This window comes from Ananas comosus, linkage group 25, assembly GCF_001540865.1.
Source record: "Ananas comosus cultivar F153 linkage group 25, ASM154086v1, whole genome shotgun sequence".
In the NCBI taxonomy this organism is placed as follows: domain Eukaryota; kingdom Viridiplantae; phylum Streptophyta; class Magnoliopsida; order Poales; family Bromeliaceae; genus Ananas; species Ananas comosus.
The window spans coordinates 92234-118450 of record NC_033645.1 but is presented as its reverse complement, the minus strand read 5'-3'; the positions used below and the strand labels follow the sequence as shown (position 1 = coordinate 118450).

The 26217-nt window shown below is 36.3% G+C and overlaps 4 protein-coding genes across 7 annotated transcripts; 3 read left to right on the top strand and 1 right to left on the bottom strand.

The window, feature by feature from the left end:
• On the top strand, positions 234 to 5799 carry LOC109728956 (UTP:RNA uridylyltransferase 1-like). Its single transcript, XM_020259525.1, has 6 exons — positions 234 to 1230; positions 1891 to 2262; positions 3223 to 3446; positions 3540 to 3603; positions 4160 to 4356; positions 5353 to 5799. The coding sequence occupies exons 1-6, from the start codon at positions 274 to 276 to the stop codon at positions 5573 to 5575; spliced, it is 2037 nt and encodes a 678-aa protein (XP_020115114.1). The 5' UTR covers positions 234 to 273; the 3' UTR covers positions 5576 to 5799.
• On the top strand, positions 7388 to 11472 carry LOC109703691 (PTI1-like tyrosine-protein kinase At3g15890). Its single transcript, XM_020224413.1, has 5 exons — positions 7388 to 7637; positions 7789 to 7933; positions 8105 to 8367; positions 9689 to 10063; positions 11226 to 11472. Exons 1-5 carry the CDS (start codon positions 7585 to 7587, stop codon positions 11470 to 11472), a joined length of 1083 nt encoding a protein of 360 aa, XP_020080002.1. The 5' UTR covers positions 7388 to 7584.
• Positions 9956 to 20053, bottom strand: LOC109703596 (B-box zinc finger protein 20-like). Of its 4 annotated transcripts, XR_002213988.1 has the most exons (5): positions 19507 to 20053; positions 19047 to 19421; positions 18481 to 18800; positions 16740 to 16882; positions 9956 to 10070 (listed from the first exon to the last, which is right to left on the bottom strand). XR_002213988.1 is itself a non-coding variant. In XM_020224270.1 (4 exons), exons 1-4 carry the CDS (start codon positions 19714 to 19716, stop codon positions 16876 to 16878), a joined length of 912 nt encoding a protein of 303 aa, XP_020079859.1. In that variant the 5' UTR covers positions 19717 to 20053; the 3' UTR covers positions 16027 to 16875. The 4 variants fall into 4 exon arrangements, 3 of the variants coding, with proteins under 3 accessions (XP_020079859.1, XP_020079860.1, XP_020079858.1); XM_020224270.1 differs by lacking the exon at positions 9956 to 10070 and having other exon boundaries at positions 16027 to 16882; XM_020224271.1 differs by lacking the exon at positions 9956 to 10070 and having other exon boundaries at positions 16027 to 16879.
• On the top strand, positions 14438 to 15718 carry LOC109703597. The gene has a single exon (XM_020224272.1). The coding sequence runs from the start codon at positions 14712 to 14714 to the stop codon at positions 15159 to 15161; it is 450 nt and encodes a 149-aa protein (XP_020079861.1). The 5' UTR covers positions 14438 to 14711; the 3' UTR covers positions 15162 to 15718.

The following is a 26217-nucleotide window of genomic DNA, read 5'->3' as shown; positions in this document are numbered from 1 at the left end:
AACTAGTTTATAATATAACCCCTTCGTTTTTATTTTTTTTGGTCTGTGTCCATGCCCTTTTTCTTCTTTAATTGGCTGCTCAACCTTTCTCGCATGAACAATGTAATTCGAGTGAAGGCACAAAGTAGAAACACTCTCACAAAGTTTATACAAATAATAATAATAATAATAATAATAATAATAATAAAAACATTCCCCACTCCTTGTACCTACTCCCCTTTCCCCCCTCCCTCTCTCTCTCTCACTCTCTCCCCGCCACAGCGAAGCTTACAAATGTCCGGTAGCGGTGACGTCACCGGGGATGACGATAACCCCCCATTCAGTGGCCTCCTCCTCAAGCTTCTCTCAAAACCCTACCATTCCCAACCCTCGTCCTCCTCCGCCGCCGCTCCGCCGCCGCCGGAGAATCCCGCCGCCACCTCCGCCGCGAGCTCCAGCTTCCTCGTCCCTCCTCACAAGCTGATGGCGCCGCCGCCGCCGGCGGAGGCGGCGGAAGCCGCCGACCGCCGCGTCGTCTTCCTCCCTCGGACGGCCTTCCCCGACGCGCTCCCGCTCTCATGGCGGTTTCAGCCCGGGGCGCTTCTTCCTCCGTCTCCTCCGCCTCCGCCATTGCCGACTCCTCCGATCCCGAATCCGGGGCTTCGGCAGCGAGAGGCGGCGCCAGTTTCTGGCGTCCGAGGAGAGAGGAGTTGGAGTGGTGGGTGGGGCGGGAACGGGAACGGGATCGGGATCAGGAACAGGCCCGGGGGAAGCGGCGGCGGGGAAGGCGATCTCTGCAGTTTTGGCGGGAGCCGGAGGGAGGAGAGGCGAATGCCGCGGCGGCAATGCGCTCCGATCGAGCGTTACCACGACCGTAGTGCGAAGAGATGGGGTGCGGATGATCGGGCCCGGCGACGCCACGAGTGGGCTCCGACGGCGGCGATCGCCCCCCGCGAGAACAAGCCGAAGGTGAGGAAGGAGTGGGTTCCTTTGAAGGGGAAGAGAGTTGGTAATTGTGAATTGGAATGCAATGGTGATGAGTTTGATTGCGAATGCAACAACAATGGGTCTGGTTCAGAGGGTGATCGCGAAGAATCCGTTGATAGTTTGCCGTCGGATGCTGCGGGAGAAAGAAAAGGTGCTCATCAGGAGGATGATGCTCTAGAAGAAGAAATGATAGATTCTTTGGAGCTTAATGATGATCTTGATTGCAGAAAGATGGAAATAAGCTCCAAAACTTGGAGTCGGAAGGTAATTTTAATCTGTTTTCTATCAGAGAAAAATAAAATTGTTGGTTTCTGATACGCCATAATTAATTTCTCCATAATACTTGGGTGGCCGTAGGAAAGTATTATATGACTCCTGTTCTTTTCCATCCAGTTCTTCTTATTTGGAGTTCGAAGTCTCAATTTGGCTCCACTAGTGTGCGAACCCTACTTATTTGGAGCCATCAATAGGTGGTTTGCTCTTCAGAGTCTCATTTTTAGCTCCACTAGTGAACAATATCTCATTTTAGGTCGATTAGCATACCGCCCCATTGATCTACGGAAGAAAAAAAAAAAAGCCAATCTCCACTGTAGACCTTTATACTCGGTGCTGTTTTTCAAGTTATAACGTGTAGAACAAATTTCCATTGCCTACTAGAGGATCATTTTATGATCAAGCACAAAAATTTTCTGACTCTCAGGTTAGTCACCAAAGAATTTAGAAACGTAAAACCGTAAAGTTGGGTTGATTTTATTGCCTGCTTTTCGACCATAATACTGATGGAAGTAAAGGCTCATCGAACCTAATTCATTTAGAGTATATTTCCATTAATGAAGGTGGCTTATGATCTTATTCTACAACTTTTGCAATTCTCAAATTTTACCTAAATTTTCTAGGAAAATTACATTAACATTTTGTCCGCAGGAATTAAGATCAGATGCTCTTAGGGGCCACAAAATATCAAGCTTGCAAACAAGAGCACGCAAAAGCCAAAGAGAACGCCCTTGTGACATTGAGACGTTCACCCCTTCTTTCTTTTCACTATATGAAACTCTAATACCGGCAGAAGAAGATAAGGCTAATCAAGAGCATCTCTTATCCTTACTGGCGAAATCACTCAACAAAGAGTGGCCTGAAGCTCAGCTGCACCTCTATGGTTCATGGGCTAATACCTTTGGGTTCTCAAATAGCGACATTGATATATGCATTGCAATTGATGATAGCACTGCTAGCAATCACAACATGCTGCTCAAAGTAGCAGATATTATGGAGTTGAATAATTTTCAAAATGTGCAGGTAGGTCCTGAGATACCATTTTACATGCATTTACTCTTGAGTATTCACCAATTTTTTGGCTTTAATATCGGCAGCTACCTTTAATTTTTATGCTGGTTTTATGTACTGAAGCTGTTAGATTATTTTTTATTTTGGGAATACAAGCTGTTACATTATTATTGTTCTATATTGGGGTACTAAGTCTCAATTTGTTTGCTACATATCATGTTTATAGCACATATGTTTCACGTATTATACCATGTGATATACACCAAATCGAGTGTTAAAGCCATCGCATTATCTGAAACCTCATACATGCATTATCGGTTCTTTTTTAATAGAAATGAAGTAATGACACATTCTTTTCTTTTTTTTTCCCTTGTGTGTTCTCGTGTATTTAGCTACCATTCTGGTAAAGCTCCTTTAAGCACCTAACCCTATGCAGTTGGCCAATCTTTCTCCCCAACTTTTACAGTATTGCTTCTTCTATTTCTGTGTGTCTGATGTTTATAACAGTCTCTTTTTTTTTTTCTCTCTCTCTCCAGTAGCACGGCATTCAAAACTTGAATTTCTTGCAGGCTGATAGGCATGGTCCTCAAGGATAGTCAAACTAGATTTCTATTGTTGGTAGGTGCTTATTTAACACTGTTCACTCTGTTACATCAGTCACTTCTTATTTGATTACGTCTAAGAGGATAATTAAGCATTTTTCATCTAAACATAATTTTTTTTTTCAATATAACCTAGGTCGTGTAGTTGAGAAATGGCTAAGTGAGTGGACTAGTATAAACTGTTATGCAAGTACTAATTTACTTCTCTACGTACTTTCTACTCTTTAGAAAGGAAAATATCGATCTTGACTTCTAGTATTTTGAAATTGCTGTAGAATCTCAAGTTTATTTTGTAAGCTTTTATTAGTGCATTTGTATTTTTAAAGATCATTTCTTGCGAACTGTTTAATTAATGAAATTATTCGCACAGGCTATCACCAATGCTAGAGTTCCTATTGTGAGGATGACAGACCCAGTAACTGGTATTTCGTGTGATATATGCATAAATAATCTTTTGGCTGTTGCCAATACAAAGCTCCTTAAGGATTATGCCCAGATAGATGACAGATTACATCAATTGGTTCTTATTGTGAAACACTGGGCGAAGTCACGGGCCATCAATGAAGCGTATCGAGGAACTCTTTCTAGTTACACGTGAGTTTCCTGATCCTCATTTATAACTCTTCCACATACTAGAAATTTGTTTGCTTGGAATGTGATCATATTTTCTTCTTTATCATCTTTCAGATATGTGATTATGTGCATTCACTTTCTACAACAGCGCAAACCTGCTATTCTACCTTGTTTACAGGTCTGTAATTTGCTGCCCGTTGCACTTATTGAATATAGGGCATTGCTTTGGTGTGTTTGTACCTTTCTCCTTTCTTGTTCTCCTCTTTGCCGTCTCCAATTTTGTCTGTCGTTGTTCCTTTCTTAACTTTTACTTCTTCCTGTTTCTTTATTGTTGATCCCTCAAGGAAATTTAATTCATGACTAGTTAAAGATAACTGCCGCTACATGATTGCCTTTTGAGGCTATAAATTTGTGTTGGAGAACAAGATTGCACTTTGGAAGTAATTTGTATAATGTGGCTTCATTCATGACTCCAAAAAGTCAAATCTCTTGAACATTTAGAAATTTAATTTAGTTTGCCTGATGGTTATTTTGAAGTTCATTTTTTACTGCAAAGTTGGATTTGATATCAGTTTCAAAAGCAAGTTCAATAATTACATCATGATACTGCACAAGTTAAATCTTTCTCTTCAGAGAAAGAAGCTTGAGAACCTGCTTTTGTATGGCCTTTATACATGTATAGATGTTTTATTCATGATCCTGTTTCAAACTAATGCTGCAATTCCATGAGCCAGGAAATGGAAGCAACATACACATTGACTATTGATGGTGTTGAATGTAATTACTTTGATCAAGTTCAAGAACTCAGCAATTTTGGTGCTAAAAATAAGGAAAATATTGCACAATTGCTTTGGGCATTTTTTCATTACTGGGCGTACAAACATGACTACAAAAATGACGTCATATCTGTTCGAACAGGGAGCATTATTAGGTAAAATATGTTGTGCTCTCTTATCTTTTACTTCTGTTTCTATCGCATTATTATAATCTTGGATCATGTGTCACCGGCAAGCAGAAACATACAAGATACCTGTCTAATATGATCTCATTTCTGCTAGTTTGCTTGTTCTAGAAAGGGAATTCTACTTGTACACCCCAAAAGGGGGGTGTAGGTCTTACACTCTATCCTAGGGTTCACAAAAATTCAAATGGTTTTTAGTTTAAAAAAAAAATTTGTTGATGTGATAAGTAGAGAATTGATGGCCTTTGGATGGTGAAGATGTAAGATGCACACCCCACTTTGTGGTGTGCTCTTTTAATTATTGAGACGATATGTGCTTTCAAAACTTTGTTTGCTCCCTAAATAAGGTAGATCACTGAAGAAACTTAGCTACTGTTTACAGCTGAACCAATGTTGAGCCATATGTTGGATAAGGTAGAACAGTAAAGAAACTTAGCTGCTAGTTACAACCCAACCATTGTTGAGCCATATGTTTAAAGATATCCTTAGTTGCTCTTAGGAAAGATTGAAGGGCAAGTTTTAAACATGTATATTGTTGAACATGTACTGTAAACTCTATGCCGAATCACTAGTTTCTTTATATTCATAAATGCCTATAGCTTTAGGTTTATTCTATGTATTGTGTAGGTACGTACCGTAAGTCTGATAGGTTGGTGTGCTTCAACGAAAATAACTTAAGAGAGGAATTTCACTTAATTTAGGCTATTTCTTGTGTCTGTATTTTCTGCTTGTAGACATTTTCAACATCTCGAGCCTTCTAAAAATTAATCAGGTTTCCTATTAAACCCTAGTGTTCCACATAATGCAGATATCGCACAAGATTCCGTTAGTTATTATTCCGTTAGTTCCTAATTAATTGAATGATTTCTATTTCTTAAAAAATTTGCACTAGCTAATTAAGCAGTTTCATGTATACTTTTCTGCTTTAGAAATCTTCAAATGCTTATGATTATGCTTCTCGATTAGCAAACAAGAGAAGCACTGGACAACTCGAGTGGGAAACGATCGCCACCTGATATGCATTGAAGATCCATTCGAAACCTCGCGCGATCTCGGTCGTGTAGTCGACAAACACACTGTCAAAATTTTGAGGGAGGAATTTGAGAGGGCTGCTGATATACTGCAATACGATCCCAAACCCAGTGTGACTCTCTTTGAACCTTATGTGACTGAAGATGTAGAAAGTTGAATGCAAGTGGAGGGTTTCTGCGAACTCTCTTTTTGGCTCTGATTTGGTTCTAATTTTCTCCCTTCTTCATTACCTTCATAGTTCATACATCCTTTAACTTTTTGCATGTCCTTGTAATCTGTTAAAAGTACCAGGATATTCATGTAATATGTATCCATGTAAGCAAAACAAATCCTACTACTTTTGTAAAGGAAATGTCTCAATGGTTGCTAATTGGTGATCAAGTGGATTTCTCCATCGCATCTAAATAGAGGAATTCAATGAAAGGATCTAGATCCTTGTTTGTTGTTAGTGACCTAATTGTGCTTGATAGTTCAAATGTTGAGTGCCACACTCAGAATTTGCTAAATGTTGCAGTTAATAATTGTTAAATAAAGAGAAACAATCATCTTTTTCTCCGAAAGCTTAACGTCTACAAAACAGTATTTTCACACTTTTATACCCAACATTCCTCATACGTTTTGATTCAAGACTTTCTAATAAGTCCAAGATGTGGATTTCGCTTCACTTGAAAAAGTTAAACTCAGAATCTCCGACTCTCCTACTATGTTAAATAATATAAAACAATTATTATTTTTTTTCTTCAAAAGTTTAAGCCGAATGATATTTTTATATTAACTAAATATGAAACGATTGTTTTAAATCAAAAAGCTTTAGTTGCCGGAGCACAATAATTTAAAATCCAAATCTAATTGTTTTATTCAACAACAATTAACAATTTGACTCTCTCTCTCTCTCTCTCTCTCTCTCTCTCTTCATAACAACATTTCTATTACAAAGTTTGCTTGGCATTTTTGGCCAATGGAGTGTAGTTCCATGTTAGTTTGGTTATACGCTAAGCAATACCTTTCACTCTATTATCATAAATGTTTCACTAGTAAGTTATTAAGAAAAGAGGAAGAAGCGTAGAGACCTTTTCAAGGGCTTTTTGAATACGTATTAGGTGGAAAGTTGCTTTCATTAGCTAGAGAACAAACCTGCACTTTCTGACAAGGTCATAATACCTAAATATGGAATTTTTTTATTTTTTTCCCTCACAACGACGTCATCAAAGAATGAGGCCTTAAAAAGGTTATTATTTATTGACTAAATTTGATAAAATTTGATGAATCCAAAAATGCTCTTATAAAAAATAAAATCTATTAATATCACTATCCTTTTGTTAAACACTATATATTAAAAAAACAAAAACTATGCTGCAATTCTTGAAATTTCATAACTAAGTCTATTTTCTTTCGACATCTAACTTTACTTTTTAAATCTAATACAAACGTACTACTGACTACAATAGTTGTATAAAACTTCTTTCTTCTCTGAAAAATATTTACGATAGAAAATACGCACACATTTCAGATATCAAGTTATTCTTATGATCGATATTTTAAGTAACAATTATTTGCGACCCTGCCCGAGATATGATGCAACGCATTGAGAATACTCCGAACCACTTTTAACTTTGTATCCTTGCATCTATTATGAGTATATTCCTGGTCTAGTCTCATTAGTCTAGTTCTCCAAATAACATTAATTGTTTAAGCTCCAGCTGCTTCCACTCATCATTATAAGCCATTAATAAACATTACATTCACTTGATCAAGTTGTTATGTAGCTAAAGGTCTCATTCAAACAGCACCAATTCTCTCAACCCCCTCAAATAAATTAATCTCAAAAATGGAATTTGAACTTAGATTATTGTTACCCGTTTTGACATTTTCAATGCACACGTTCACACGAAAAGATTTTAATTTGTAGAGTTTTTGCAAATATTAAAATTAAGGAGCTCTTCTTCCAGAGAAGTTAAACTTACAAAGTGAAGCCTCCAATGAGAATAGAGAACAAAGTACACAAACAACCCACAAGAGAACAAATTATAGCAAGTTTTAGAGCCCAAGCTTTGTTTTTCTCACTGTCCTTTTTCACCTCAATTTCTCCCTCTCCTTAGAACTCCTCTTTTCCATTAGCCCTTTCTTTTTTGGTTAGAGTTCCTTTCACTTTGGCTTGTCATAGAAATGATCAAAAGATGCCTGTGTTGCATCACCGGCGAATCGGAGGCAGCGCGAAGGTACGTAAGGAGCAGATTCATTAAATTTGATCTAATTTAGCTAGCAAGTACTGTTCAGATCGAATGAATCTATCTGTCAATATAAAAATCAACTCATTTGATGACGTAACTCTTTTTGGCATAACAATTTGTGCGTGTTGATAACTTTTAGATCGAACGATAGCCACGACTATCCGTGGGAGATCTACACCTTGAAAGAGCTCCTGCACGCGACAAATAACTTCAACGAGAGCAACAAGCTCGGCGAGGGCGGGTTCGGAACTGTTTACTGGGGCAAAACTAAGAAAGGAGTGGAGGTAACATTAGAACTGCTTGTTACCTATATTTCATGTTTGGATGAGTACTTCTTTATAGTTCAGATCGTATAAAAATAGAAACTCTATTTTGAAACTTTTGCTGCTAGTTACAGTAAAAAAAACTACGAGTAAGCTCAATCTTTTTACTAAGTATATATTTGATTGCTGCAGATCGCAGTAAAAAGGCTCAAGGCGATGACGGCAAAGGCGGAGATGGAATTCGCGATCGAGGTAGAGATACTTGGGAGGGTGAGGCATAAAAACCTCTTGAGCCTTCGAGGATTCTACGCCGGCGGGGACGAGAGGCTCATCGTCTACGACTACATGCCGAACCACAGCCTCATCAGCCACCTCCACGGCCGCCATGCCGCCGATCGCGTGCTCGATTGGCCTCTCAGGATGAAGATCGCCATTGGAGCTGCCGAGGGCCTCGCGTAAGTTACGAAAATTTTGCTCTTCATTGTGACGAGCATGCAAATTTTGAATTTGAATTTGAATTTGCATCGGATTGGCTATAAATTAATTCTAATATATAGAGCAAAATTCGGCCAGAGAATCTATATATAAAACCTGGTCAAATTCGTCAATTAAGTAAATTTAATATAAAAAAAAGAAGAATTCTGGTAAATCACTGAGTTAGGAAGTGGTATGATTCGGCTATAATTTTTTTATTTTATTTTCTATAACACGTTATAGGCCATTAGCACATGGCTCTAAAATGTTGAGCGAGAATGATATTTTTAATATTTATAATCAATACTTTTTTTCATGCTTGAATTTGAGACTTTTGATAGACCCAGTTCGAATGAGAGAAAATTAAATAACGTTATAAATTTGGTAGAATTCAAATTCAGAAACTTATATCCTAGCGTGCTAAAACTCAGGTTGTTTTCGATTATCGAATTGAATATCTTATTATCGAAAATAACTTAAAAATACAAAGGCCTCTGTATTTTCAAAAGTATAATATCCTAGCGTGCTATTTGGGACTTGGCTAGTAATTTTGCTCGCAAAGCCCGTGCGATGCCATCTTCCTCTTCATAAATGGGCAAGTCTTACTCTCTATTTACTAATCTGGACCTCCATATCTTACAACTAAATGAAAAAAAGAGATAAAAAAGATAGACAGAGGTTCTTCAAAAATAACTAAATATTCTGTTACTTAGAAAAAATGGATTACTACACAATTCTCTACCGACCGTCCCTAGAGCAAGTGGCAAAGGGCAGGGCTAGGTGGTTGGTACCCGAGACCCAAATTCGAATCCTAATTGATTCACATTTTCATCTAAGTCTATTTCTAAATGAAATAAACGAAGCGGGTAGCGTGCTACCTATCTCTCTCTCAAAAAAAAAAAAAAAACACAATTCCCTCTTGCGCTTTGACCTCAGCTTACCTTCTTACTTATGGGCACAATATATATTGAATTTATCCACTATCTAGCCCATATTAGCTCACCCTCTAAGCCTAGAAAAATTATAAAAGGGAATCCAAAAGTTGCCCATGACCTTGGAGCATCTACTGAAGGTTTTGGACACTTTGATTGTAGCAGTTTGAGTTCCTTCATCTCCCATAAAAGATGTTGAAATTGGGCTTCTTTAACAGCCTGTTTTAGTTAGCGGAGTTGGGCCAGAAATTTGGGCTGCGCAGAAATTTTTCAAAATTCCCGAAAAATGTGCATTTTTTTTTTATATATATATATAGTTTTGTAATATAGAGATAACAAGTAATGTACATGCATGTATATACTACTGCAGGTACCTGCACCATGAGGCAAGTCCTCACATAATCCACCGGGACATCAAGGCCAGCAACGTGCTCCTGGACTCCGACTTTACCGCGAAGGTCGCCGACTTTGGCTTCGCGAAGCTCGTCCCCGACGGCGTCACGCACCTCACCACCCGCGTCAAGGGCACGCTCGGCTACCTCGCACCGGAGTATGCAATGTGGGGGAAGGTATCCGAGAGCTGCGACGTCTACAGCTTCGGCATCCTCCTCCTCGAGACCGCCACCGCCCGCCGACCCATCGAGAAGCTGCCCGGCGGGGTCAAGCGCGAGATCGTCCAGTGGGCAGCCCCGCTCGTCGAGAAGGGCCGCTGGGACCGCCTGGTGGACCCCAGGCTTGCCGGAAGGTACATGCTGTGTTGAATATAAAATATTAAAAATATTGTACTTGTTCCTACGCGCAGAAACTTTTAAAATAGTACTCTCATTATTTCACATGATATCAATTTAAATATTGGCTAAATTATAGAAACTCTCTTATAAATATTCGCTTTTTACTTTTTTTTTCCTAACTTTTAAAAAATTTATATTTTATCTCTCAACATTTAAAGTTGTTGTATTTAGCCTTCCCCCGTCGGAGTTCCATTACCATTCCATCTATTTCTTATAATTTATAACGAAAATGTCTTTCAAAATGCCAGAAATATATTGAAATAATTTGGTCATTCTGTCCTCTCCGTTAATGCCGTAACTTTCTGAAAATATTTTCAAAACTTTAAGATAGCAAAATATAGATTTTTAAAAATTATAAAGAAAAAAAAGAATTAATATTTATAAGAGAGTTTTCTATATATATTTTACCCTTAAATATTTTCTAAAGTATTTTTAAATTCATTGCACTTCAGTAGTCCTGATTGTTTTAAAAAGGAAAAAAAATCATATTTTTTATTGTAAGATCATATTTAACTAACCATGTTCAAAATAAAATAAAATAAGTGAATAATACATATTGTTCCAAAAAAGGAAGTGGTATTAGAAGGATAAAATGTTCCTTTTATTAAAAAGAAAATTAGGCTCAAAATAAAATAAGGGGCTACAATATTGGCCTGGAAAGTACAGGATCAAATTATAGCATATATGGAGATTTATTGGAACTATCCATTCATTTTGCTCTATATGAACATTTTCAATCTTTTCGGGCATGCAAAGTCCGAATGAGATCTAATGCTAATTATTATTTATTTTATAAAAATTAAAGTTCGATTTTCATTTCACTCTGGAATAGAAGTATGACTAAATTATTTATGACTCAATTTAACTTTAAATTTTTAATTGGCTCATTTTAAAATAAGAAGTCTCTTCTAATAAACACCTCTCCCTCAGATTAAAACTCTTTTAAATTTTTAGATATTTCAATTATTCATTTTGATTTTTATTTAATAATGAACCAGGCATTCTCTTTGGATGATTCGATATTTTATTTTTCATTCCAATGCAATCTAATTTATTTTCTATTTTTATTCCAATCATGAACCAGAACATGTTCTTAAGTAATCAGTTGTTGTGCAGGTACGACAGGGATCAACTAAGAAACATGGTGCAGTTGGCGATGCGGTGCACGGACGGGGACCCGGAGCGGCGGCCGACGATGAGGGAGGTGGTGGAGATTCTTAAAAGTAGTGGTGGTGCGCGGAGGAGGGAAACGGAGGTGGTGGAGGTGGGAGAGGAGGAAGGGGAGGAGGGGGAGGAAGGAGGGAAAAGAGAGGCTTCTCAGCTTAAGAAAAAGAGTTGGAGAGTGTCCTCCAGAATGAGATGAAGGTTTTTTTGGTTGAATTGCTTGTACATGTGAATTGGTTTTTTTTCCCTTTTATTTTGGGTAAACTTTAATTTCTTCTGTTGTGGTTTGTCGCGTTTTTACCTTGCCATCCGTCGTTCAAAAATATTATACTTAATAATTTTATAATATTACTTGTACTTTATCAAAGAAATAATTTATTGTCAAATAAGGTTGTAAAACAATTTTTTTTGAAAATTAATATAGTAGTGATGCTTTGGTTAATGATAGATTTTTACGATGAACAAAAATAAAATTTTAAGATAGTTAAATGTAATCTTTTGAACTGAGGGGTAATAAGATGAAAACATGCTGGACCATATAATAGTTAAATACAATTTTTTACATCACCGAGTGACAAAGTAGAAATACACTAAGGCCATATTTAGTTTCACGTAAAAATAGGCCGGAAAAAAATTTTCCGCGAAAAACTACTTTGTAGCGTGTTTGGTTGGAGGTAAAAAACTTTTTCGGAAAAATTTATTTTACATATGTTGGAAAAAACTTGCTTTTCGTTTTCCGCGTGAGAGCCGCGGAAAACGAAAAGGGAGGGCCAAAATTGCAGCTCATGGGAGGCAAAACTTTGCACAGTCCACGAGGCCAAAGTGTGGCCTCGTGGACCGTGTGAAAGGGAGGTCCACGGGGTTCACGGTGGACCTGCCAATCATTATATATACATATATATATACCGTTAGATCTATGCCTTTGATCATTTTTACCCGTTAGATTATATTATTTAACCAATCATCCACTCACCCTCAGGACGCCCACATCATCCTAACCGCACATTCCTTAATCTAAGGGACGAAAACTTACAAGCACCAATGACTTAATACTTTTAAAAATATAGGAGCTCAATTATATATATATATATATATATATATATATATATATATACTAGCCGGGTGGCCCAAGTGCTGTCCGGCCCGTTTTACATCGCTAGGGACAGGTATCACCGCATAATTTATTTCCCTAGCCGCAGTTTGATGTAATCTAATAAATTGGAACTACACTACGTTGTGTTCTATTTTTATTTTTATTTTTGCTTGAGATAAAGGTTGCATATTGTTGCTTCGTTTATTTTTTTTAAATAAAAATAATTTTAACTGNTAAAATTTTAATTTTAAATATCAAATTTTAAATTTAAGACCAAATTTAAATTTGAAAGATGTAGAATATCAAATTTAAAATTTAAAATTTAAAAATATCAAATTTAAAATTTAAATTTTAAAATTTATAATTTTAAATTATAAATTTAAATTTTGAAATTATAAATTTGAAATTTTAGTTTAAAATAAAAATTTTTCTCTCTCCCCGGGTAGGTGGGAACAAGTATTCCCATCCACCCATAAAGGTGTTTGGGTACAAGAGGGGGATAACCCCCTTATCCAATCCAAACACGGCCTAAATCATTATTTTTCTTTTTTTCTTTTTTTCCGATGGTTTAGCTTTGATTGCTTCAAACTTATACAGCAAATTAACTCGAGAGAGTGCAAATTTTTTTTTTTTTCTTTTTATTTTTTGCCATTACTGGGGATATGATTTTGAAGAAATACTGCTGGGGTATTGTCTAATCAGCACTACAAATTAAGTACAAATATTGTTTTTATTAACTTTGATTTTAGTAGAGCACTGAAAATTCCAGGTTGGTATGCAAAGCAATTAAATGGCTTTAAATAGCTAGCGATTTAATTAGAAAAAAGTTTTTCTATTTATTAGATGGTAATTAAAGATAAATAATAAATAAATGTGGAATAATAATAATAATATATATAGTATATTAATTGTTATATATTAATAATAATATATAATAAAAATATATTAAATAGTTTTTATCTACTTTTCCTTTCAACCAAATAATCGTCATGGAAAACTATTTTTCTTTTCCTACAAACCAAACACAAACGACGTAAAAATTTTTTTCCACTGAAAATTTTTTTTCCACCCAAATTTTTTTTTCCACAGTTTTACGTGGAACCAAATACACCCTAAGGCTTCATTTGGTTCGGAAATCACTAGGAACTAGTTATACCGGAGCTAGGTACAACTATGAATTTTTGTAAGAACAAAGATGTTTTTTTGTTTGGATGAAAATATGAGTATAAGCTGGAACTAGAAAAATTAATTTTGGATGGTTATTAGGAATAAGAGAAATAGTTGATGGTTATAAATAAAAAATAATAATATTACCCCTCTCATTATATTTGAATTTAAATTTTTAATTTAAATCTTAAAATTTAAAATTTAAAATTATAACTTTTAAAATTTAAAATTTTAATTTTAAATATCAAATTTTAAATTTAAGACCAAATTTAAATTTGAAAGATGTAGAATATCAAATTTAAAATTTAAAATTTAAAAATATCAAATTTAAAATTTAAATTTTAAAATTTATAATTTTAAATTATAAATTTAAATTTTGAAATTATAAATTTGAAATTTTAGTTTAAAATAAAAATTTTTCTCTCTCCCCGGGTAGGTGGGAACAAGTATTCCCATCCACCCATAAAGGTGTTTGGGTACAAGAGGGGGATAACCCCCTTATCCAATCCAAACACGGCCTAAATCATTATTTTTCTTTTTTTCTTTTTTTCCGATGGTTTAGCTTTGATTGCTTCAAACTTATACAGCAAATTAACTCGAGAGAGTGCAAATTTTTTTTTTTTTCTTTTTATTTTTTGCCATTACTGGGGATATGATTTTGAAGAAATACTGCTGGGGTATTGTCTAATCAGCACTACAAATTAAGTACAAATATTGTTTTTATTAACTTTGATTTTAGTAGAGCACTGAAAATTCCAGGTTGGTATGCAAAGCAATTAAATGGCTTTAAATAGCTAGCGATTTAATTAGAAAAAAGTTTTTCTATTTATTAGATGGTAATTAAAGATAAATAATAAATAAATGTGGAATAATAATAATAATAATAATAATAATAATGGGTAATATTCATGGTCGGTGCACGACGAATCTGATTTTGATTCGAACTCTTCGGCTCACACGCCTCCTCGAGCTCCCGAACCTAACGCGTGGGCACGTGGCAGTTATTTAGTGGGCCAAACGCATCCAACAGTTTCTAAAGTCTCAATTTTCATCTATTCATTCACTCATTGAGATTTGAGATAGGAAAAAAAAAAGAAAAAAGAAAAAAAAAAGAAGCCAATCCGCGACGACGACGACGACCTCCCTCGATCTCTCTCCTCTCCTGCTCCTCCCCCTTTATGCGAGCCATCTTCCCGCGTTGGTGCGCCGCCGCCGCCCCAATCCGCCGCGAGATCGTCTCCGGCGTCGTCGTCGCCGTCGCCGGCGTCCGCCTCCCTTTCGTTCTCCCTCTCCGCCGCCGCCGCCGTGCATTCCATCGGTGTCTCCTCTCCGCCGCCACGGCTTCGCCGATCATGGGATCCCTCAACAGAAACGAAGAGGTGGCGGGGGAGGAGAAAGAGAAGGGAAAAGCCCCCGCGTCGGAGGAATCGCAATCGCAATCGCAATCGCAATCGCCGCAGACGCAGAAGCAGAAGCAGAAGCAGCTGCAGGCCCCGGAGAAGCCGCTTCCGGGGGACTGCTGCGGCAGCGGGTGCGTGCGCTGCGTTTGGGACGTCTACTACGAGGAGCTCGACGCCTACCAAAAGAGCCTCTCCTCCTCCGCGGCCTCTAACGCAAAAGATAATTAATTAATTAACGATGATGATAATATGTGCTTTTATCCCTTCAATTTGGATAGAGGTGTTAGGTTTCGTACGTAAAAAAATACTCTATTTATTCATAAATAATATGTTGGTTACGATATATTTTTTACAGTTTCATCATAGAACACAGAAGTATATTCCTATATATTTTTATTTTATTTCATTCTATCTAATAGCAGTAGGTAGATCTCAATACTAAACTAAGTCATAGATGCGTTGCAAAATCTTTGTTATCAAATTCAATTTTGTGTTTTGGTTTTGGCGATAGTTTTGCTGTGCGATAAATTTAAAAAAAATATTTATAAAGGAAAAAATGGGTGACTAGTTTTAGCCTGTAAAGAAATCTGTTTAGAAATTTCTTCTTCTTCTTTTTTTTTTTTTTCGCTCTAGACTCATACATCTTATTGTACACACAAAGTTTTGTACTCACTTTTTCATAGTGAAGTGATCTCTTCATTCGCCCATGAATTTTCTTTTTTCTGTACAAAATTTTTCTACGTAAATCCTTGTATTCTATTTTGTTTTATTATTTTTTTATGATTTGTCTGCTTTGCAATCGTCTTTTATAGTTTCTGCTTATGCACTCGTCATAAGTTGAATTAATTTGATCCCAGATTGGATACATAGATGATAATTATGATGAAAAATATTATATATACTCAACTTTTTAATTATTTTTTCAGATAAAGTATGTTATTCTAACAAATAATGGTTTTCAAGATCTTTCAAAGAATGAAAAAAAATCAAACTTTTGCTTTTTATCATGTAAAAAAAATAAATATATGCTGAATTGAGTTATTATTGAGTAATTTAATCGGATCATATGTAAACAAGGTCTTATTCTTTTTTCTTTTTTTTTTGTTGATCAATTTGGTTTAATTGAAGGTTTTAATTTATTCTCTATTGTTAGAAGAAGAGTTGGATTGTTTGTGGTTTGTCGAGTCCAATTGCAGGGGAATAAACCTTTGTTATGTTTTTTTGCTCAGGTTTAGGTGGAGACTCAATTATGTATCCTTCAAATGTGCCAAATGAATGGTATTTGCGTGATGCTCTTTAACAAAGTGCCGTTTGAAAAGTGATACTAAAATATTTTTAGTAACTTATCATGTACAAAAATTTGCTTACATATAGAATCATAGGTATTATTAGTCAGAGAAAACTACTAGCGAATGATAGCTCAAAGCGCAAATAGAAGCCTCAAATTAAAGATTCTAATTCTAGTTTCAAAATAATGTTTCTGCTTTTTACTGTCGTAGAAGTTTCAATACAGAAAACTAAATACTTTATAAAAATAAAATTTATTTATTGAATCTTTTAACAGTTTGTAGTCCTAATTCAATTGCAAAATATTTAAAATCAATTGACAAAGCATTGGATCTGTCTAGAACATCTTTTTTTTTTAAAAAAAAAAGGATGGGGGACCATTGTTTGTGTTGTCTTCTTATTATTGGTTGGTGCATTATCTTGATCCCAAGAATCCAATAATGTGAAAAGCAAAGAAAAGAAAAGAAAAAAAAATAAAACAAGAGTATGTGGGCAATTTTCTAGGGTCTGGGGAGGTACCTTGTGGGAGAGAACACTTTAATTTTGATGGCCCACAGGTTGTCAATGCAAGCAAAGTTGAGGACATGTCAACAGGGGCCATTGACAAGGGAAGATGATTGGTGATGTTCCAAAGCCTAGTTCTGATGGAGGTGGATTATCTGCTGAAAAAGGAGGAGATTTGTAGTGAGAGGGAGGAGAAAATGGTGTATGTGTGTAGGAAAATCTAAGAAAAAAATCATCCAACTATGAAGATTAATTACTTTCAGAAAAAGATTAGAAACTATGGGTCATTCTATGTGATCTTTAAAAATTTTGATTTTACTATCCAGACGTACAATTTGTTTGATTTTAGTCGATCAACTATATTTTTAACTCAAAAATTTAAATGCGTTGTTTATTTCTACAGGTTTAATTAGTACGCTTCAGTAGATTAAGCAGGTAGCTTAAATTTTAAAGTCAAATCAAATAAATTAACAGATTGTGTAGTAAGATTAAAATTTTAGTTCAGATAAGTTATGTATATTTTTTATCTTAAAAAAAATCAAGAAACTCCAATTTGGAGCTTTGCACTGGTTCAATTACAAAACAAATGATGCATTAATTCTTATTGCCTTGTTGGGTTACAAGATATGGTTATATTCTTTTTTTTTAAAAAAAAAATTAATGAATTGCATAAAAAATAAAATAAAAAAAAGTTAGTTTGAGATATGCCAGATCACTTTTTTTTTTTTTGAGAGAGAGAGATAGGTAGCATGCTGCCCGCTTTGTTTATTTCATTTATAAATAAATTTAGCTGGAAATGTGAATCAACTAGAATTCGAACTTGAGTCTCAGGTACCAATCACCAAGTCCTTTGCCATTTGCTCTAGCGACGGTTGGTGCCCGATCACTTTTTCGTTGGGTAAATATGTATAGGATGGTATCATCAATGGTACTAATCCTATAATAAGTTTGGTGCTTTTTTAAAGTAAAAAACTAGTACCAGGGAATAGTGATATGACAGTCCTATTACAACAAGGGGGAAATCAATAAATTGGGTGTTGAAAGGGGAAGAGAAACATCTTAATCACAATTTGTTTAATTGCTACTCACTTCTAAAGTTCTACAACTCTCTTTACATTTTTTATTTTCTCCATCTCCAAAATGCAAGTATTGGAGACTCTAATAAGTTCAGAAGTTTAGATCTCGTTTGGTACCGCTCATATTTTAAAAAAAATTTAAATTCTGTGTACACTCCAACGTGTTGGGACGAACTTTCACTCACTTGTTATTGTTACTCCAAATAAATATAATTTTAAACTTCAGTAACAAAAAAAACAGCAGCAGTACCAAATGGAGTTCAACATTGGTTCTTTTCCATAGATAGATCTTTGATTCTTTTATTAGAGATCATAATTTTTCAAAAATAATCAAGATAATGGAGGGAACCCCTTTGACCTTAATCATCAAGAATTTCGTCAAATGTGATTTTTTTTTCAAAAAAAAAAGAAAAAAAAATCCTCTCTATTCTCTCCTTGTTATGCAAATCTCCTAGATCTCATTTCAAGTTTAAGGTAGATAATATTTATAGAACACAAACCGGGGAACAAAGGTTCATTAGCTTATTAGGGAAAAGAGGCTCCGGGTTTATACAGTGGAAAAGGTGGAAACCAAAACACTCTCACCAATCATCAGTTGCAAAACCATACACTGCAATATATATGTAAAAGCTTCTTAATTGACATAGAAAAGAACATGTAATTAACTAGCTCAGTAGTACCAAACAGGTGTTCTTGTTCTCTTGCTGGAAGGAGCCAGGGAGATCTGAGGCACCGTCACGGCGTCGTCGACACTCCACCGCTCGCGCCCGACTCTCTCCCCGATGTCGTAGCTTGGGCTCAGCTCCTTGGGGCCCGTCCACTGCGAAGATACCGTGACGGTACCGGCGCTGCCGTTTCGTATGGCGGGAATTTCCGATGGAAGCGGCGGGAGCTGGGGTACCAGTGGGGCCCACTTGGGGAACTCCGTCGCCCCCGCCGAGTTCAGGCTGCCGCTGCTGCCGTCCGGATCCGCCCGCTGGAAAGCCGTTAGCTCTTTCTCCTGCACCGACAAGGCGATCAGTTTTGCAGTACAATTCCAATCGAATTTAGAGTCTGTTTGGTCTAGCTTTTATGGCTAGAGTTGTTGCACCGCACTCGTGGTAGAAAGATCTGAAAGCGGAAGCAATCTTGTATTGTCAAAGCTTATGGTTGTCAGCCGTGCCAACCAAGATATGTAGCATACAGAAAAAGCCAGGCCAAACAGGCACAAACTTCTGAAGAGTGATTCGGTTTTAAAGTGATGTACCTTCGAGAAGCCACCGACGACAATATCGTCGCCATCGATCAGAAGGTCCTCGACGTGCCAGCCAGGGCAAACCTTAGTGAGGTACTCCGAGATGCTGCTCCCCTCTGCGGCCAAATTCTTATCTTGCTTAGCATTAGCAGTGCTATTTTTACTATTTGTATTACCAACAACCTTCTCGTCTCCCGGAGATCTAGAATTAGACTCTGGCGAAGACGAAGAAGGGGAGGGAGTAATCGGAGCCGTAGAGAGCCGGACTCCGGTGAGCAGGAACCGGTTGTGCCTCATCGTGAGATCGTTCGCGCTGTGTATTGGATCGTCACAGTCGCGGCACAGGATTGCCCGGTCCTCCTGGCAGAACACGAAGCCGCGCCGCTCCTGCGAAAGCAAACTAACTGAATTGCATTCCGGTCGATCTGAAAAGAAAGGCGCGAACAGCGAAAGAGAGCCTCCCCCCGCTCACCTTGCACACGTCGCAGAGCGGGTCGGCTTTGCCGGACGGTGGCGGAGGCGAAGACGACGGAGAGTCGATCAGCGAGAATCTGCGGTGCTTCCCCGCGAGCTTGTTCGCGTGGTGGACCCTCCGGTCGCACCCGTCGCACAGCGCGGCCTCGTCCGCGCAGCAGAACACCGTCGCCGACGCGCCGCCGCACACGTCGCACTGTATCTTCATCTCCTGGCCTCCTTCTTCGTATGCAGCAATAGAGAGAGAGAGAGAGAGAGAGAGAGAGAGAGAGAGAGAGAGAGAGAGAGAGAGAGAAAGTGTGGGTGTTGGTCAATGGAGGCCTAGCTTAGGAAAACGATCAAGTGGGGTTGGTGTGGGGGAGAGGAAGTTGGAATAAACTAGAGGATAGTGGTGCTACATAACATGCTACTCAATGCATGTATTCTATCTTCTCACTTCTAAATTCGAGACATTTTCGACACTCAGCAATACTTAAGTAGAAAAAAAAATCAATTCGAATAAAAGTCTAATCGGATTGAAACTCAAAATCCTCGGCCCTAGTATACCATGTCAATATTAATATTTACTAGGTAAATCTTTTCAATTTACTCAAAATTAAGCATTGTTTGGTGGATAAGAAGCGTGATCAGATATTTAAAATAAATACTGTATTTAAATTTTAAATTATTATTTTAGGATAAAGATAAATTATCTTTTAAATAAAATATATTGCTCTTTCATACAAAATCAAACGTCTGGATCACACAAAATTTTTTGCATCGAGTAAGTTATTTATAATTGAAAATCTTACTCTGGCATTTAAGCCAAACATAAGCTTAAGCTTGCAGAGAACGGTTTTTAATATTTGATAAAATTAACAAGAAATGGGGGAGAGGGATTGAAGAGATAGTGGATTAAAAAAGAAAAAAAAAAATATTGTGAAGGGGTGGAGTGAGGATGAGGGAGGGGACAGGGAATGGGAAGATGGTTTTGTGGGGGTTGATTCTTGGGAATTTATGCGGGCTGGAGATGGGGGGCCGTGCCAGCCAACTGAGGCGTGGGGGAAGCGCCACCTGAGTTTGTTTATTTCTCTGGTGCTGACTGCTCAAGGAGCATCAGCCCCATTTTTTAATGGGAGAAATTATTGTGCGCGTATCTGTACGTCTCGTGCATTATTCAAATCAAATCTAATCTAATAATAAATATAATTTGTAATATTTAAAAAGTCTACGTATAAAAAAGAAAACTATAAATTTTTACGTAACTTTGAAAATTAGAACTACAGAAATGACTATTGTTCAATTTACATAAAAAAAAGTGAAGTTCAAAATTTATGAATTTTGATGTATGGGTCTTTTAAATGATAATTTGTGATCTCTATGATACTGTAGGGCATTTGATATGTAGTGTGTGCAGGTAATAATTTCTCTTGTGAAAGGGATTTGGATTAGGTAGGGTTTTTTTTTTTTTTTTTTTTTTTTTTTTGTTTTAAAAAAAAGAACTTAAACAGATGGTTAATTTTTCAACTCCATAAAACCAATTTATATATGTTTTTCATTTTGCACAATAAGCATCAGTATTTGCACACATTCAAATATTTATCTTCTTCGTGAGTTTGTAGATGGCACATTGAGATGCCGAGCGTAATCGAAGGATCAGTGCAGATCATGTCGAGGGGCGGTGCCGGAATGGCTATGTTTAACATGGGTAGGCAGATCGAGTTTTATATATCCCTCTAAATTAATAAGAATGAAATTTTCGACTAAAGTTTGTATTGCGAAGCATGCAAGAATTTTGACATCGTCCTGGTGTCTAGGACAATTCATGGCACTGCAAGAGAAGTTGATCGCGTGCGGGCCGAGATTGGCGGTCGTCGGAATGGCTTTGCGGTTTATCGTGGGACCTGCGACCGCCACGGTCGGAGCCATCGCCGTAGGACTCCGCGGGGACGTCTTGCATCTGGTTATCATACAGGTTGCACATAATTTTTTTTCGGTAACTAGTTAGGGGTTTAGTCCAGTAGTCAATTGNCGGTGGTTTTACCCACTAGATTACTGGATTAGTCTATCCTATGTATCCTTTGGTGCTTAGGTAAGAGAGAGAGAGAGTAAATTGTGGGTATTTATAATTACATTGTTGAAATTAATTTGACCTTACTGTTTGATACTTGTTGTTGTTTCATTAATTTTTTTTAATTAAAATATTTATTTGAATTGCAAATGACAATAGATTCTTGCAGTATATGCATAAATCTACCAATTTGTTTGGTAGCAACAAAAAAGAAAAAAAAAACCTTATTTTAAAGCTTTTTATTGATCATACTTTTTTTAATTTTTTTTTTTTTTTTGAAATGTCTTTTCACATTCAGCCTTTTTTCTATTAAAACCTAGTTATATATTATTAATATATATTTCTTATTAGATCAATATTTTGAGTAATACTAAATCCTCTTATTCTGTAAGGTCGTGGATTTAATCTCTTTTTTTTTTCCTAATATGATAAAAACAAAAAAATTTGCCAACATATTTATATTTTTTTAAAAAAATGAAAAAGGCAAAGATGCCACTTATCACGTTGAAGAAAGCAAAGATTCTCCGGCAAAGCATTCTTATATTAAGATGTGTAAAAATGCTATTTATCCACAAGAAGTGTTTGATTTACACTTATTCATTCAAAGGTTCATAAAAACCTTTAAATTTTTTGTACTTATATAAACAAAAAAAAAATGACAAGATATGGACCTATTTTTCGCCCTTTGAAGTACACCGGTAGCATTTCTCGTTATTATGTACAATACTGTGATGAACAGAATTATGTTAATTTATTTAGTTTAATTAGTAATTCGGTTTAATTACGTATATTGATATAATGAAACTAATTGATAAAAAAAAAATACTGAATTTAATGATGATATAATAAATGATGAATTCTCCTAAATAAAAAGAACATGATACATGTTATGTTTTGGATAATAATTGTTTCGGATAAGCCAAGACGGGGTTTAATAAACACTCAAACTGAATAAAATTAACCGAACGAAGTCAAATTATTTTGATTTGACTATCTTTTGGATTTTTACGTTAGCGAATTAATTCTGTTTGGATTACCAGAAACACTACAAAACTGAATCGAACTAAGCCATAATTTCACTAATTAATTCTGTTTGAATTAATTCTGTTTGGCCACCCCTAAGTGTTCCTTATAAAATTTTTAATGACACGACAATATCATTATTATACCCTAAATAATATTTACTAAATTTCAAACATCATTATTAAATCTCAAGCATCGTCATTATTAGATTCTAAATCCTAAATCATAATCTCTCCATATGTATATGCCAATCCATCAATAATTGTTGGAACTAAAACCGAAAAGATCTAGTTCGTCGGGTGCGAAAATACAAAAAGAGATTCGAGAAAGAGAGAAGCAAAATAAAGCACACAATATTTACGTAGTTCGGCCATCGACCTACGTACACGAGCGAAAACGGAGCGGAGATCTTCATTATAATCAAAGTGGTATACAAAATATGTCTCTCTCACAAAACCCTAATCCCAAAAATACACCTATATTCTCTTTCTCATTTTTCGCACTAAATCAATAGAATAAAGGGTATATTTATAATAGTGGCTAATTAAATCCTGATATAACTAGGAATACAAACCCACTAAAATTATAAATATTTTAATAAAATTAGGCATAATCAAAACAGAATAAAATTAGAAAACTTTGCGGTATTAGAATTCGAAACATATTTAACAAAAATATTATAGGATTTTCAAAAATGGGGCACCCAAAGCATTTCTATGTACTTGACATTTTTTTTTACTTAATCTCTTGATTTCTTCCATCATATCTGGTACACTCTGGAGTGCTACTTGCATTGAGCTCGATTGCGCATTTTCCTTTGATTTTTTGTATACTAGTTGCTATTTAAATCTATTTTCTATTTCTCTACATTAAAGAAGGGTTTGGGGACCAAAGGTGACACGTGTCCTCCCAAACCCCCCTTTACTCTCTCTCCCTCTATATATTATTATAATAATTAATATATATATATATTTGATATCAAAATTTAAAATTTTGAAACTTTTAAAATTTCAAATTTTAAATTTTAAATTTTAAAATTTAAATTTAATTTATAATATTTATTTTCAAATTTTAAATTTTAAAATTTTAAATTTTAAATCTCTAAACTATGTGAAATTAATTAATTAATTTTATTAATAATTCATTATATATAATATAGTTATTAAATTTTATTAATAATACGCATAATAAATTGGCGTAATAAAATCTAACCTAATAGATATAATTTAAATCACGTAAAAATATCGCTATATAAAAAAAAATAGAGCATTTAAATTTAGGAGTAAAATTTAGAAATATAGTGTATTTCTGTGTATAGATATATATTAATGTTATTAAACAATTCTTTTACAATTTTATTTTCTTCTATTTATTAATTTTTTAAAATTATTTTGATAGATTTATCTCAATTATTTTCATATAAATATTATAAAATAAATTGTTGTATAAATTTACTTTGGGCATATACCGATTTTAATGACTTTTATTTAAATAGATTTAACGATTAATATTTTTTTATAACTTTTATTTAATTAATAATTAGACTTATAAAACTATATAAACATATTAAAAAATAAAATTATTATAAAAATATTTTTTATATCCGTATATCTGTCCCCGCCGGATTACACTTTCCCCGGGCGCGCCGACAAATCCGCCGTATACAAAGAAATTTTCCCTGTATACGAAGCGATAACTGTACCTATAAATCAAACACTACTACGAACAGTAGTAGAGAGCTGCTAGAGAAAACAGAAGCTAAACAAACTGAGTTTCATATACATAGTCCAAATCCAAAATACAAAACTACTCGCACTGGCGAGTTAAATCCACTATGTACATAAACTCGAAACAAAACATCTACCTGCAGTAGGGGCACCTCTAGCTCAGCACGTCGGGTAGGGCTCTAACTCGCGACGCCCTTGCCTCGATCCTGATCCGCGGAAGGCGCAGCAACCAGAACCTGTGGCTCTGCAAAAACATAGGTAACAACTGGGCGTGAGAACTACTGTAAAAACAAGTAGTCCTCAGTAGGTACCGTCCAAAACAATATCGGTCCACCCACTAAGTCTACAGAAGGGAGCAAGAATAGTAGTAAAATGCAAGAATAAAGTTTACCGCTATCAAACACTACACTATTATGCTCTACACTAACCAACTGTAGAAAATGTCCAACCTGACCCAATCCAATCGGGACTGTAAGCATACCCATCCCCGGGACTGTGAATACACCCGTCCCTGCCCCGTTGCGACTATCGGGCTCTATCCACACTAACCGGTCCGTGGAGAGCAAGTCCAACTGGCATGAGCGACCCCAACGCGAAAGCACAAAGCCTGACTCCGGAGTCGCACTCGTGGGCGCTACCCAACCGAGTATGCAGCGTATCTCTGTCGAGCTCAATCAGGCTCCAACTAGCCAAAGTCAAGTGAACAGGGTCAAAACAGGTCTACAAACCAAACCCACGTGCCCTCGGCACAATCTGTGACCAAAACAAGAATCTGGGTCCACCGCTAACCCGAACGGCACCCAACGACCCGAAACAGCCTAAACTCTGCTGAAAAATAAGCTCGGCACCCCAGCACGAGCGTAAATGCCTTCTAAACTACCCCAGGTATCCATCGCACTGATACTGCAACGATACAATCGAATCACGGCTCCTAGAGCTAAATCTGGTAGTTTAAGCATATGACGGGTCAAAACGCAGGTTTTCTCCTAAGTCAAATTTCAAGTCCAACATGTATAATATAAACATTCATTTCAGCATGCTTTTATATTCATATTACATCCAAAATGCTAATCGATGAATTAAAGCATGATATACAAAAATCGAACTATACACGTCGACTAAACATGCACTTAGGAGCGAAACCGATGATACACCCACCTCTAATGCAATTCCTGGCAGCAAGAGGGTCTCGGATCTTCAAGCAACACTGCTGGAAACCCCTCCAAACCAGCAACAAAGCCCCTTAAGATCTGGATTTACAATTCACCCAAAAATCCAATAAAAATCATCAAATAGCCAAAATTTCAGCACTTAAGCTAATTCATCTCAACTCCAATGTCAAAACTCACCTAATGATCTCCAAATCAGGTGAGGACAGTTTCAAATCCAGCAAATACTGAGGGGTGATCAATCTCAGGTCTAAAATCCCACTGCCTACAAAGTTAGCATCAAGAAAAACTCAAAAATCCCATTTTCAGCTCAAAGCCAACAGCAGTCCAGAAAAACCTCAATTCGACCAAGCTAACCTCAACCAAAATCTGCAATTCAGGGCTTCGTGGATTCCTCTGGAAGTCTAGAATCCAGCAAACCAAGTTTCGTCGAAATCCGACCTTCCTACGTCGCGCACGAGCCAAAACACTGGAGGTCGTCGCTGAAGAACTGCAAAATCAGCACCTTGCAATTCTTGGAGAGGTGGATCTTGATGCAAATTGGAAAGATTTGAGGGATTTGGGAGTAAAATCTAAGTCCTCTGTGAAGAACAGGTAAAAGAGCTCAAAGGGGGCGCTTCTCAGCTATTTATAGGCTGCTGGATAGATCAGATAAGCCCCAGGAAAAATAGCCGCAATCCAGTGCCCCTGCAGAAACGGGCGTTTCTGGGCGCCCGGAACCATGTTCTGGGCGACCAGAA